Source organism: Microcaecilia unicolor, chromosome 5 (assembly GCF_901765095.1).
Source record: "Microcaecilia unicolor chromosome 5, aMicUni1.1, whole genome shotgun sequence".
Lineage (NCBI taxonomy): Eukaryota > Metazoa > Chordata > Amphibia > Gymnophiona > Siphonopidae > Microcaecilia > Microcaecilia unicolor.
The window spans coordinates 45,291,481-45,306,687 of NC_044035.1; the positions used below are offsets into that span (position 1 = coordinate 45,291,481).

At 39.6% G+C, this 15,207-nt stretch overlaps 1 protein-coding gene across 2 annotated transcripts in view; it reads left to right on the forward strand.

Annotated features, from left to right (window-relative positions):
- The first annotated feature begins 335 nt into the window (after positions 1-335).
- The window catches only part of BTRC (beta-transducin repeat containing E3 ubiquitin protein ligase), a 417,532-nt gene continuing 402,660 nt past the window's right edge, over positions 336-15,207 (forward strand). For both annotated transcript variants that reach the window (XM_030202848.1, XM_030202849.1), the window contains exon 1: positions 336-508. In XM_030202848.1, coding sequence (XP_030058708.1) covers positions 464-508 — 45 coding nt within the window. In that variant the 5' untranslated portion in view covers positions 336-463. The remainder of the gene's footprint in view (positions 509-15,207) is intronic.

Genomic DNA, 15,207 nt, shown 5'->3' on the forward strand with positions numbered 1-15,207 from the left:
GGAGTTGGAAGCGAGGGAAGCCCAAGTAGACCTTTCGGTTTCTTAATGAAGTTGCAATTACTCTAAGCCTAAGAACAATTTGCCTGTACATAGTTGTTAACCTAGTTTACAGGCCTTCTGCAGGCCAAAGGGGACAGTTAAAAAAAGTAACTCTGCTGACTTGGACGAGGGTGAGGTGGTCTGAGAAAACGTCTTTGTTCGCTCTCGAAATTTCATCCCGAAAACTACATCTCCCGTCGGCCCCTCTTTCAGCGCACCTTCTTCGCGTTCGTCTGCAGGACGTCGTGACCCTGTGGCGTCCGTCGGGTTCACGTTACTAGTCGGGGGAGGGAAGAAGGACGGACGGGGAGCGGCTTCTTGTAGGCTCAGGCCTAAGATCCTGGGCGTTGCAGGAGGATAGAGGCAGGCGTGAAGCCGATATCTAGCCGCCCCAGCGGCAGAGCGGAGTCGGACGAAAGTAGCCATGGACCCGGAGTCTGTGTTGCAGGAGAAAGCGCTGAAGTTTATGGTGAGGAGAGCTGAACGATGGCTCGGGCCTGCCGGATGCTGGGATTGGAGGAGGAGGAGGAGGCGGCGTACTACGCGGGTGACAGGCACAGTGAGATGCGAGAGGGGTTCCGCGCGGCAGGGCATCTCAGGATCAGGGGAGCGGAGTCTTTGGCTGGGGAGCGGGGCTCCGGCAGCACTGTTTTGACGAGTTGATTGTGGTGGGTAGGAAGTTATTGTGCCGCTGAAGAGTGACGAAGGAACCTTTAGAGATGGGCCGGAAGGAAGTTAGACGTTCATTTGCTAGCAGTTAATCAGAGAGGACGAATGTGACCTTATAAAACGGCAATTATGATAGAGTTGAAAATAATGTTTAAGAGCCCTGTTTTTGTGTGCGTTGTATTTGTAAGAATATGTTTGTGTTATTTTCCTATTTATACATTTTAAAAAATGTTTTTCTTGATCCTTCCTCCCTTGGAGGAGGGTGAAAGTAGGCTGACATTGCTTTATGGATGAATGTAAATATTTAATTTTCTTCCCCACTTTGAAAGCAGCTCCTTTGACCTCGTATTGTGCTGTTATTTCTTTATGCTGGTTATAATCACTATAAAATGGTTGTAAATAGTGTTTTTTTTTTTAAATCTTGGATTATGGCTTGACTTCAGATATCACAACTTTTTATTTATCAGAGTATCAACAATTGATCTTTTGCAGCTTAATTCTGTTATTTTTCAGCATGGACAAAGCTGAACACTGAAAGCAGATTTAATATACGTTTTCAATTATACATCATTTTTGTTTTAAATGTTTAAAAAAAAATAAATTATTGATTGAAAGTGTAAACATGTCAAGAGTAATGAAATAGTGTTTTTTTGTATTGAAAAAGAGTTGAAGAATATAAAATCTGGTTAGGAGTCGTGTCTGAAATACAGTGGTTATAGTTTATATTAAGTAGTGCGCATGCTAAGGCCATTTGTACCGCAGGGCTAAAATGGTCGACTTTTCCATTTTCAGTATTTATGGCCATGCACTAATTTTCCCTTTAGCACATGAGCCCCTACCGCCGCCTGTTTTGCAGGTGGTAAGGGCTCATGCACTAACCACATGCGAATTGGTTAGCGCATGACAAATGTAACTGCACTAACCAATTATCACAGAATACACCTATTGTCCACCCCACCCCAGACCCGCCCCCCAAAACTAAAAAATGAATTTTATTTTTTAGTGTGTGAGTAGCACATGCCAATCCCCAAATTACAGTGGGATGCCTGAGAGCGCCCTGCGATAAGGCTTGCGTTGTTTAGTGACTTTTACAGTCGAAGGGTGTAGAACATTAAGGGGCCCTTTTACTAAGCAGTGGTAAGTACTAATGTGTGCTTACCGCAGGTTAAAAACCTCTATGGAGCGCTTAGTCATCCAGCGGTAGTTTTGGGATTGGTGCTAAAAAGAGATTTTATTTTTTAGCACTGGGGGTACGTCTAGGGGCAGAGAGTAAGTGTGTATTAATTAGCACAGCTACATTGCCGAACGCTAACCAGTTAGTATGTGGTGTGAGTCATGTGTATGTGAGTCCTTACTGCCTTGGAAATAAGTGTCGGTAAGCACTCACACGCTAATGGCCATACAGTAATGGGAAAATTAGCGCGTGACCATCAGTAGGGAAAATTGTAGTGCTGTGCTAAAAGTGGCCTTAGCACATGGAAAGCCCCGCGCTGTTCACTTTTTAGCACAGCTTGGTAAAAGTGCCCCGTAGTATCTTAAGATGAATTTGTATGCACTGTGAGGGCAACTCTGCAACAGTATGCCTATTCTTTAAAGGAGAGTAGGTGCTTACTTTCCTTTATAGAATAGTATCGTAATATGCACCCATGATTTAGATGCAAGTATTTGAGGACAGTCTAAATTGCTGAAATAGGCATAGAGCAGGAGTTCTCGACCCAGTCCTTGGGACACATCCAGCCAGTCAGATTTTCAGGATAGCCACAATGAAAATGCATGCGGTACATTTGCATGCATTACCTTCCTTGTATGCAGTATTCATTGTGGCTATCCTGAAAATCCGACTGGCTAGTTATGTCCTGAGGACTGGGTTGGGAACCCCTGGCGTATAGTATTCTAATAAACGAACAGTGGATCCAAAAAGAAGTCCTCTCACAAATGGTGTTTCCTAAACAAGGTCTTTATTCACATCAAATCAATAAAAACGACCCGACACGAATCGTGTTTCAGCCATAGCGGCCTGCCTCAGGGGTCTATTGATCTTTGATGTAAAAAACAGATGACTCACAATCAAATGTATTCAAAACAGAGATATCTTCCAGTTTGTGTTTAGACTCCTGCAGCTTTCCTTCGCCAACCTCCCACACTTGGAGAAGGCAAGCTGCTGGAGTCTAAACACAAATTGGAAGATATCTCTGTTTTGAATACATTTGATTGTGAGTCATCTGTTTTATCTGTTTTTTACATCAAAGATCAATAGACCCCTGAGGCAGGCCGCTATGGCCGAAACACGATTCGTGTCTGGTCGTTTTTATTGATTTGATGTTTGTTTAGGAAACACCGTTTGTGAGCGGACTTCTTTTTGGATCCACTGTTCGTTTATTTGACTCTCATTTCTCCTGTAGAGAGATCACCTTCTGTAGGTATTTGCTTCGTAGAGTATTCTAAAGTATTAGCATATTATTCTATAATTTATGTTTGTAACTGTGTGCACTGGCCACCTTCCAACTACATGCCAATTGCTTTAAGTGCCTTTTTATAGAATAATGCATAACCAGAACATGGGCGTTTATGCACATATGTGTCAGTTTTCTAATAATTTATCTGTATAAATGTAAGAGCCTTATTTATAGAATTACTGCTTATATGCCTAGAAACAGATTCACACGAAAGTCCCAAAGAATGATGAAATAATACATAATGATGCATTTAATGTTTTTATGTTCTGATGAATTTGTTAAAATTACAGTGAGAAATTTTTGTTTAAAGTACTGTTCATTTATATGGCCATTAGAGTTTCCGTATGCAATTTGTTGCTGAAGAGTGTATTCCACACTATATAGTTCAGTATTAACTCAAATATAACAAAGTGGAATTTAATAAATAATTTGAAAATATTTTTGCTCGTCTTTTCTAGGTTTGGTTTACTCTGCATATAACTCTTAGAACATTATTCATATGTTCATATCATTATTTTTTCTATAACTTCAGTTGTATATTTTTGTGTTGCATTTTTGGGGGAGAAGAAAAAGCCTAAATTGGAGTTGGAAATGCTCAATGGCATCTTAAGAGAAAACTGTCCTTCCTTCCTTTCTTTTCTGTAATCCAGCTGATCTCGTTCATTGGTATGGAAAAACCTCCATTCCAAATCCACAAAATTTCTTTTCAATCAGCTATTTATTGTCCATAATCAATGTTTTTTAAAATATATTTTCACTGTATACGATATATTTTCAATCAATATGTAGAGTATGCAGAATATATACCCTCCTTTAGCTCTGTCATAAATATTTGTGGGTAAGAAGACACTTATCTTTTCATAATCATCCCAACAGGACCTGTTTCACTCTTGTTTCGTCAGAGGATGTCAGTTCATGCCTCTTTCTCTGAAAAATAATGCAACATCTTAACCCACTTTTCCAAGTTTTTTAACATCAAAAAGAGCTCATAGTAATCTTACAAATTGTCCTGGCATGCAGCATCTCTTCTCAATGTTTCTCAGACTTTTTCCCGCTTGCAATAATTCAGAATGGTTCCCACAAGTTAAATAGACGTCAGAGCATGTTCAGTTCTTACAGTGTTTCTTAAAGAAAAACATAGTAATCTATGGCGCTAATCAATCCACTCGGTTCCAGTGTTTGAAGCTGAAATATCCATCGCTGTTCTTTTTGTGTCAACTTTCTGTCACTATTTCCTCCTCTGGTATCGGGGAGATCTATCCAAATGAAGACCAAAACCTAATGATGTTCCTACAGATTTTTTTGTTGAAATTAACAGAACTGGCATTAAAAGAAAATTTCTTTTTGTTCCAAAAAAAAAATATGTATTTGCAACTATCTGGAGTGGTGATGGGGGCAACCTTTGCACCAAGTGTGGCTAAACTTTATACTGTCAGCTTTGAAAGACAGCGGATTGATGATTCCACCTTTTCAGAAAATATCCTCTTGTGGCGAAGATTTATAGATTCTACTTCATATAACTCTAGAAATCCAGTTTAGGTAAGCAAAAGAAAATTAATTCTAAGGAGGAAAACGCCTCGAAAAGCACCTCTTCTGCTCACTTGCAAAAGGAGGGCTAGGCCTTCTTCATCATCGGCTAAAAACCTCCTAGTCTGTATGGCTTGTTTAGATTCTTATACTCAACTCTTCCTTCTCTGGTCACATTTTCTGTCAAAAAGAAGAGGGAGCACTGAAGTTGTGCACCTAATGCTCAACTCATAGGTAACACAAAAGCTTACATTCCGTTCACTCTGCTGACGGATGCATGAAGGGCAACAACAAACAAAACATAGCTGCTTTTTCTACTTTCTGTGACGTCAGATGCTGTCATTTAGACCCAATAAGAACTTTTCTAGATTGGCACTAAGGAATGGGAAAAAAATCAGAAAAAATGAATCCATTCTATCTTCCCATTAAGCCCCTTAGGAACTAAAGTGTTCAAACGAAAGATCCACTGTTCTTCTTTTCTCAAGAGTGCCCGTCGGGCATCTTCATCCTGCAGACCGGTCTCAATCTGTTGCAATGTCACACATTTAAGCAAATCAAAATCATGTGTTAGTTCAGTACAATGAACCGCTAGTGGTGTGGTCGTTTTTTAGTAGAGATTACACTCTTATGTTCCATAAGCCTCACGTATAGTTGACGGGAGGTTTGCCCAACATAGAGTTTACCACATGGGCAAATGATACAATAAATCACTCCCTTCGATCTACACGTCGTGTTAGTATACAGAGCAAACTTGCATCCTGTAGACGGATCTGAAATCAGTGCTCTCTCTTCTTTTTGACAGAAAATGTGATCGGAGGTTCTGAAGCAGCAGAGGTGAAACAGAGGCCAACGTTGACCACGGTCATAGTAACAGTGAAAGATGGAAGGACAACACACGTCTTTAAGCTAAGTACATTTACATAAAGCTAATGTAAATTCGAGAAGGAAGAGTTAAGTATAAGAATCTAAACAAGTCATACAGACTAGGAGGTTTTTAGCCGATGATGAAGAAGGCCTATCCCTCCTTTTGCAAGTGAGCAGAAGAGGTGCTTCTTGAGGCGTTTACCTCCTTAGAATTAATTTTCTTTTGCTTACCTAAACTGGTTTTCTAGAGTTATATGAAGTAGAATTGATTAGTGAAGAGATCTGTGCCCCTTTTAGAAGTTTAGTTCATCTCTATATGAAGATTGATAGATGATATCTTTCTTTTTTGGAGGGGTTCTGAAGAAGATTTACAGTCTCTTGTGGTTAAATGGGCGCAATTTGGCACTACAATTCACCCATGAAAGTTAATTCACTTCTGTGCATTTTTTTAGATGCATACATTATGCAAATAGAAGGAAGATTTAGGACAAAAGTATATAAAAGAAAAGCCTACAGACCATAACAGTATGTTAAAATAGCAGAGTTATCATCCAAAGAAATTAAAAGCTAGTTTGCCACATTCTGAATATTTAAGGTTTCGAAGAATTTGTACTGAAGATAGAGACTTTTTTGTACAAACTAAAACTTTATCAGAAGCATTATTAGATCGAGGCTATCCAATGAAAGTTATATGGAAAGCCTTTACCAGAGCAAGATTTAATGATAGAAATGAGCTGTTGAATAAACAAGAGGAAGATAAAGAAGTGAATAACATCCGAACTTGTGTATTAAAATTTATGTCGGGAGCAGAAGAAGTGGGAAAGATGTTGAGGAAACACTGGGAGATTATGAAAATACATCCTGCATTTCATGACCAAATGTTGTGAATAGCATATTTGCTGGGTTCAAACCTCAAAGAGATATTAAGCCCTGCTATGCTTCCTGTAGAAGATCCTATTAGAAGACAGCAAGCTATGGGGCATAAACAATGTGGACAGTTTAAATCTTGTTCTCAGATAATTGAATGTACACAATTTGTTAATCCTATTAACAGCAGATCATATACTTTGCGTCATGCTATGAATTGTAAATCTAGTTGTGATCTATGTATTGCAATGCACTTGCAATAAGTTATATGTTGGTACAACGACACAGCCTCTTCATTTGAGATTGAATGAACATAATTATAATGTGCAACATAACACTACTCATTCTGTGAGCAAGTAGTATACTATGCCATACTTTGTATTGTTTGAATATTTTTACTGCTGTAATTGTCTATTGCTTATGTTTGACATTCTTGCTGTACTCCACCTTGAGTGAATTCCTTCAAAAAGGCGGTAATAAATCCTATGAAATAAATAAACTTGGGGCGCCGTCGGTAGTACATTGCTTAGAGAAACAGCATTGTTTTGAAGATTTCAAGTGTTTAGTTTTAGATAGATCTTCCCCTGATTCCAAAAGAGGAAATAGTGATAGAAAATTGACACAAAAGAACAGCGAAGGATATTTTGGCTGCAAACACTGGAACCGAGTGGATTGAATAGTGCCATAGATTGGTCTGTTTTTCTTTAAGAAACATTGTAAGAACTGCGCAAGTTCTGACGTCTTTTTAAACTTCTGGGAGCCATTTTGAAGTGAGATACTGTATGCCAGGACAAATTGTAAGATTACTATGAGCTCTTTTTGATGTTAAAAAACTTGGAAAAGAGGGTTAAGATGTTGCATTATTTTTCAGACACAGAGGAATGAACTGACATCCCGTGGCAAAGCAAGAGTGAAATGGGTCCTGTCGGGATGATTATGAAAAGATAAGTGCCTTCTTACCCACAAATATTTATGATAGAGCTAAAGGAGGGTATATACTCTGCATACTCTACATATTGATTGAAAATATATCATATACAGTGAAAATATATTTAAAAAACCAATTGGTTATGGACAATGAATAGCTGATTGAAAAGAATTTTTATGGGTTTGGAATTGAGGTTTTTTAAGCCAATGAACGAGATCAGCTGGTTTAGAGAAAAGGAAGAAGGACAGTTTTCTCCTAAGATGCCATTGAGCATTTCCAACTCCAACTGAGGCTTTTTTTTCTCCAAAAAATATACAAAACACAAACATATACAACTGAAGTTATAGAAATAATAATGATATGAACATATGAATAATGTTGTAAGAGTTATATTCAGGGTAAACCAGTCCTACAAAAGACGAGTAAAAATATTTTAAAATTTAATTCATTCCACTTTGTTGCATTAGCGTTTCAGTTCCATAATTTATTTATTTATTTGTTGCATTTGTATCCCACATTTTCCCACCTGTTTGCAGGCTCAATGTGGTTTACAATGTTCCTTCATGGCATTTGCCACTTATTTGCACTTATTTCTCAAGTTTGGCATTTGCACTTATTTCTCAAGTTTGGCATTTGCACTTATTTCTTAAGTTTGAAAGCTTTGTTTCTAGGAATCCATTTGTGTAAAACTGTAACATTTAAACTTAATTAAGAATGATGCTTACAAGCCCATTAGCAGAAATTGGGCAGAAAGGAAAAATGATATATAGTTGAGAAGTAATTGTTTTAAGATACAAATTCATCATTATTGATACAGTGCGTATAGCCATCCAATCTTTAGCATAAAAGATATATGAAAAAAATCGCATACTTCAGGATGTTTACAGAGTGACATGTTTGCCTGAGTGGACTAATGGCATTCTTTTGATATGACTTTTTTTCCTGTTAAGGTTTAGCTGCTGCTGCTAATGTAGTTGTCCTGCTACTTAATCAGATAGTTTTCTTTGTACTTAAAACATTTTGCTGTCATATTTTTCAGTTCTACCGATTTTGGTATTTTATCATTTGTATCTTGGCATTTGTATTTTGACTCGGTTACTAAAGAGCCAGTGCTCTTTCAAGACTTGTGAGCATTCTATACTTAGCTAGAGATAGTGATTTCTGAATAAGGTATTGTATGATGGATAAGAATATCTTTCTCTGATATTAAACTCTAAGAATTAGTTTCACATACTGTATCTTTCAAGTTGGTTGTTTGCCAATGTTAAATAGCATCTCCAAATAACAATAAATATATACAAACTGCTTTTTTTTACTAGAAGGAAGGGATCCCCAGAAGCTTAGCCGGTGGTGGGAGGCAGGGCTGGTGGGTGGGAGGTGGGGATAGTGCTGGGCAGACTTATACGGTCTGTGCCCTGAAAATGACAGGTACAAATCAAGGTAAGGTATACACAAAAAATGGCACATGTGAGTTTATCTTGTTGGGCAGACTGGGTGGACCATGCAGGTCTTTTTTTTTTTGCCGTCATCTACTATGTTACTATGTAGATGTGCACTTAAGTTTTTACTTTTTGTATGTGTTAGCTTCTGATGGCAAGCAGATGTCTTTAAACTAAAATTACTTGAGATTATTTTGGATATGAATTATCAAGAGGTAAATTTTATTGGGAATGTATCGCTAAATATATTTTCTTAGTAAGATTCAACAAAATTTTAGGAAAATATCAAATTCTGCTAGAGTTTTGGGCAGATTTTGGTTTAGAATCTCTAGCATTGAAAACCTACAATCTGACTAAAGCATTACAGGTAAGAATTGGGCAACTTATGGTGGTCCATATAATTAAACCTGAACTGGCATCATTTTGGGGTAAATTAGTATTATTTGAATCAAAAAATGTTGAATTGCTTACTAGTAACTTTCATCAAATACAATTGAAATCCATAACTGATGTGCCCCTATAGAAAGAGTATTTTTGGTTTAAGTGTGAAGATTGCTCCAAATGGAGACTACTAGTTTTTTCCTTTAAAAGTATTGACTTGCTCATATTTATCATGCCATTGACTCTGAACCATTGGTGGTTGGTTGATCCATAATGCAGTAATCAACTGGTGTTTGGCTGGAGGAATACGCTCTGGTACTTGTTCCTTAGAGAGTGCATCGTACCCTGGACCACTTAACTGTACTACTAGCTGCTGGAGTCCCAAAGGAAAAAGGTTAAATTTGTCTTCGTATGAAAATGGGCATATTTTATAGTTGTTGTTTTTTTTTCCTTCTGACCCTATCGATGTAAAGAGCTCCCGAATTCCATGATCTCGTATTTTGTTAAATTTTAGGATTGTCAGTTTTGAAAAAAAAAAATGGTCGACAGCTGTTAATAGAAGCATCAACCTACAAGCAAATTAAGACCTACTAGTTAATATTTGGTTGTCATATTATCAAGACAACAAGGCACTGGTTTAGAAGAAAGGTGGAATGAAGTAGTTTCATCATTGCTACTTTGGAAAACTGTCAAGAATTCTATGGCCAGTTTATTCAAAGAGTTATCAAATATATACACGGAAATCTCTCAGGATGATACTATTCATACTATCTAAATCAGATTAAAAAAAGAATCAAGAAGTTCAAAGTTTTTTTGCAGATGCCCATGGTGGTTTATACTCTATAAATAAAGGGGCTTGAGCTGTAAGCAGCAGTATGCTTCTTTCCTTAGTACCCTTTTGTCTTTTGAGCATGTTGAAATATTTGTGTGGTGATATTTTTCTTTTAGGGCTCTGTTTACTAAAAATTAGGATGTGCTAACGCTAGAGACACCCATAGGAATATATAGGTGTTTCTAGGCTAATTTTAGTGAATGCTAAAAATGCTAGTGCACCTTAGTAAACAGGGCCGCTAGTATTGTAAACTGCTTTGGTATGGTTGACAAAAGGCAGTATATCAAAATTTAAATTAAAAAAAAAATCTTTTACAAGTAGAATTAAGCATAGTTGTAGTAGGGCACATGTAGCCAAAGTGAGGTCTACTGTATAGTGAAGTAGGTGAAAAAGCACCCAAGGCTTTCAAAGTTGGGATAGTAAAGGAGCTCTTTAATAAGAGACCCAACAAGGGCTGTGTTTTGGAATAAATGACTGCATCAGGGGTCATATATAGAAATTCAGTACACTGAAAGCTGATTAGTCAACAGTTCGTCTCATTTTCGCTACTTCTCAGATGTCACTGCAGTAAACTCCTTTGGGACACACCGGTGTCTGAGAAGTAGCGCTAATAAGATGAACTGTTGACTAATTAGCTTTCAGTGTATTGGATACTGTTTATTGACAGAGTGAATTTCAATAATTGACTTCTGAAGCAGGCGTTAATGAAACACGGCCCATGTTGGGTTTCATTAAAGAACTGCTTTGCTATCCCAACTTTGGAGGCCTTTGGTGCTTATTTCTGCTATTTAGCCTTGTGCTGTGTATTTTGCAATCGCTGTCTTCTGCTGTTGGTGTCTACTGCATATCAGCATGTAGCAGGTTTTGTCATTGTCATCTATCAGATTTACCTGATTCTACAGACCCTTCTGCTCAAACTGTACTGACCATTTTTGAGTGTAGCAACATTAAGGGGGAAAGTTATCAACATGGGCTACTGTTAAGATGTTATTTTACTGTTAACTTGAGTTATTAGTAACTAGGTTTCATTGCATAAAATGGAAACTGTGATAAAATAGCACGAGTTAGTGGTAAAATAATATGGCTTAGTGGTAGCCCGTGTTGATAACTATGCCCCTCAAAGTGACACACTAGTGGACCAAACAACAATCATAAACTGAGAGGTAAGAAGGGTCAAACTACTTGTTCAGCCACATAATTATTTTCACCTGCCTAATTAAAGGTCTAACAAGTTGCTAGATGTTGTAGACCTTACAAACAACTTTTATTAATAGTATTAGTGAATCTTAACAAAGATTCTTGTGGAGAAAAAAATGAATGTCTAGCTTTATGCAAGCTTTGCTTACCCAAAAATTAAAAAAAAAAAAAAAGATTCAACTTTCCAGACTTTTCTTTATATTGTTATACTTACATTCTTCTTTGAAGGAAAGTATAGGGTATACAAAGATTCAACATATTCTACATCTAGGTGGGTAATATTAGAGTGAACTCTAGTGGCGCCCTTGAACCTTCATTTTGTTGATGGTGTGTGTGCATCTGTTTAAATGGTCACTTCTAATCCTGTATTAAAGGAAGTGCTAAAAGTTTTATTTCTCCTCCGCTCTCTTTTACTCCTTCTCTTACTCTCAGCTGGTGACATCAATCCCAATCCTGGCCCTCCTCACCAACTATTATCCAAACTCTACGGATCTCACCGTGACCTCTCTAACCTCATCTCTATTCCTCTACTCCCCTCCTCTTCTCTGCCCTTCTCTTGCGCCCTATGGAATGCCCGCTCTATCTGTAACAAACTCCCCTATATCCAGGACCTCTTTATCTCGCGTCACCTCCATCTGCTCGCCATAACAGAAACCTGGCTCTGCCCTGATGACTCTGCTTCAGTCGCAGCCCTGTGCCATGGCGGTTATCTATTTTCACATACTCCTCGCCCTGCTGGCCGTGGGGGCGGTGTTGGACTACTTCTCTCTCCCTCCTCCAGATTTCAACCCCTTCTTCCACCTCAATCTCACTGTTTTTCCTCCTTTGAAGTCCACTCTATCCGCCTTTTCTCTCCTCTGCCTCTTCGAATAGTGGTCATTTATCGTCCCCCTGATAAGTCCCTTTCATCCTTTCTCAGTGACTTTGACGCCTGGCTTGCCTTCTTCCATGATCCTTCCTCCCCCTCTCTCATCCTTGGTGACTTTAATATTCCTGCTAATGATCCTTCCAACTCTTATATTTCCAAGTTACTCGCTTTAACGTCCTCCTTTAATCTCCAACTATGCTCCACCTCCCCCACTCATCAAAATGGTCACTGTCTTGATCTCATCTTCTCCTCCAACTGTTCACCTTCTAGTTTCCTTGCCTCTGATCATCATCTTATAACTTTCACACTTAAATCTCCTCCCTCCCAGTCCCGTCCTATCCTATCTAATTTATCTAGGAATCTTCACGTTATAGACCCTTCATCTCTATCCTCCCATGTTTCAAACCTCCTCTCTACTGTGGCACCATCCACGTCTGTCAACGAGGCTGTTTCTTCTTACAACAATACTCTATCCTCTGCCTTAGACACTCTTGCACCTTTGATGACCCGCCCTTTAAGGCGTACAAAACCCCAACCTTGGCTGACTTCTAATATCCGCTACCTACGTTCCTGTACCTGCTCCACCGAACGCCTCTGGCGGAAATCTCGGGCCCTTGCTGATTTCTTACACTTTAAGTTCATGCTGACCTCCTTCCAATCTGCTCTTTTACGTGCCAAACAGGATTATTATATCCAACTGACCAACTCTCTTGGCTCTAATCCTCGACTTCTCTTCACCACATTGAACTCTCTCCTCAAGGTGCCCCCTCCCCCAACTCCCCCTTCATTATCTCCTCAGACCCTTGCTGAATTCTTTCACAACAAGGTTCAAAAGATAAACCTTGCTTTCTCTACCTCACCAGCTCTCTCTCCACTAGTCCGTTCCCCTCTCTCTCCTTCCCCTCATTCCCTTTCCTCCTTTCCTGAAGTTACTATTGAGGAAACTACACTTCTCCTTTCTTCCTCAAAATGTACCACCTGTTCCTCTGATCCCATTCCCACCCACCTTCTTAATGCCATCTCTCCTACTCTTATTCCTTTTATCTGTCACATTCTCAACCTCTCACTTTTCACTGCGACTGTCCCTGCTGCCTTTAAACATGCTGTGGTCACACATCTCCTTAAGAAGCCTTCACTTGACCCTACTTGTCCCTCTAATTACCGACCCATCTCCCTCCTTCCTTTTCTCTCGAAATTACTCGAGCGTGCTGTTCACCGCCGCTGCCTTGATTTTCTCTCCTCACATGCTATTCTTGACCCATTACAATCTGGTTTTCGCCCTCTCCACTCAACCGAAACTGCGCTTACTAAAGTCTCCAATGACCTATTACCGGCTAAATCCAGAGGTCAATATTCCATCCTCATTCTTCTTGATCTTTCCGCTGCTTTTGACACTGTCGATCACAGCATACTTCTCGATACCCTGTCCTCACTTGGATTCCAGGGCTCTGTCCTTTCCTGGTTCTCTTCCTATCTCTCCCTCCGCACCTTTAGTGTTCACTCTGGTGGATCCTCTTCTACTTCTATCCCTCTGCCTGTCGGCGTACCTCAGGGTTCTGTTCTTGGTCCCCTCCTCTTTTCTATCTACACTTCTTCCCTTGGTTCATTAATCTCATCCCATGGCTTTTCCTACCATCTCTATGCTGATGACTCCCAAATCTACCTTTCTACCCCTGATATCTCACCTTGCATCCAAACCAAAGTTTCAGTGTGCTTGTCTGACATTGCTGCCTGGATGTCTCAACGCCACCTGAAATTAAATATGACCAAAACCGAGCTTCTCATTTTCCCCCCCAAACCCACCTCCCCGCTCCCCCCGTTTTCTATTTCTGTTGATGGCTCTCTCATTCTCCCTGTCTCCTCAGCTCGAAACCTTGGGGTCATCTTTGACTCTTCTCTCTCCTTCTCTGCTCATATCCAGCAGACCGCCAAGACCTGTCGTTTCTTTCTTTACAACATCCGTAAAATCCGCCCCTTTCTTTCCGAGCACTCTACCAAAACCCTCATCCACACCCTTGTCACCTCTCGTTTAGACTACTGCAATCTGCTTCTTGCTGGCCTCCCACTTAGTCACCTCTCCCCTCTCCAGTCGGTTCAAAACTCTGCTGCCCGTCTCATCTTCCGCCAGGGTCGCTTTACTCATACTACCCCTCTCCTCAAGACCCTTCACTGGCTCCCTATCCGTTTTCGCATCCTGTTCAAACTTCTTCTACTAACCTATAAATGTATTCACTCTGCTGCTCCCCAGTATCTCTCCACACTCGTCCTTCCCTACACCCCTTCCCGTGCACTCCGCTCCATGGATAAATCCTTCTTATCTGTTCCCTTCTCCACTACTGCCAACTCCAGACTTCGCGCCTTCTGTCTCGCTGCACCCTACGCCTGGAATAAACTTCCTGAGCCCCTACGTCTTGCCCCATCCTTGGCCACCTTTAAATCTAGACTGAAAGCCCACCTCTTTAACATTGCTTTTGACTCGTAACCACTTGTAACCACTCGCCTCCACCTACCCTCCTCTCTTCCTTCCCGTTCACATTAATTGATTTGATTTGCTTACTTTATTTATTTTTTGTCTATTAGATTGTAAGCTCTTTGAGCAGGGACTGTCTTTCTTCTATGTTTGTGCAGCGCTGCGTATGCCTTGTAGCGCTATAGAAATGCTAAATAGTAGTAGTAGTAGTAGTAGCAGTTGAAAAAATAAAGAGAGCTTGACAATCCACTGTCCTTCTATGGGTGCAGCCCACCATTTACTCTAAGTAATTGGTGGATATATTGTGCTCCATTGATAATACAAAGGATGGTTGTGTTGCTGACTTGATGCAGGAAAATCAACTGATGATTTTTGTTGCACATTTACAAAGTAATCATGATCTTCCTTTCTCTCAGTGCTACAAATGGATTCAATGACAGTACTTTATTCTCAACTGGAAGAAAGCTTGAAGAAAGCTTTGACAACTAGAGGATGGCTAATTGGTGTGGTACCTGCAAAATGGCAGTTATCAATACACATGCCGCATCTTTCTTTTGTAAATTACTTCACAACATATGTATATCATTGATGAAGTGTGTCCTAAAGAAAATATGGGGGAGAGAGTTTGGCATTTGTATTGAAGAAAAATGGTCCCATTTTTGGCAATAGG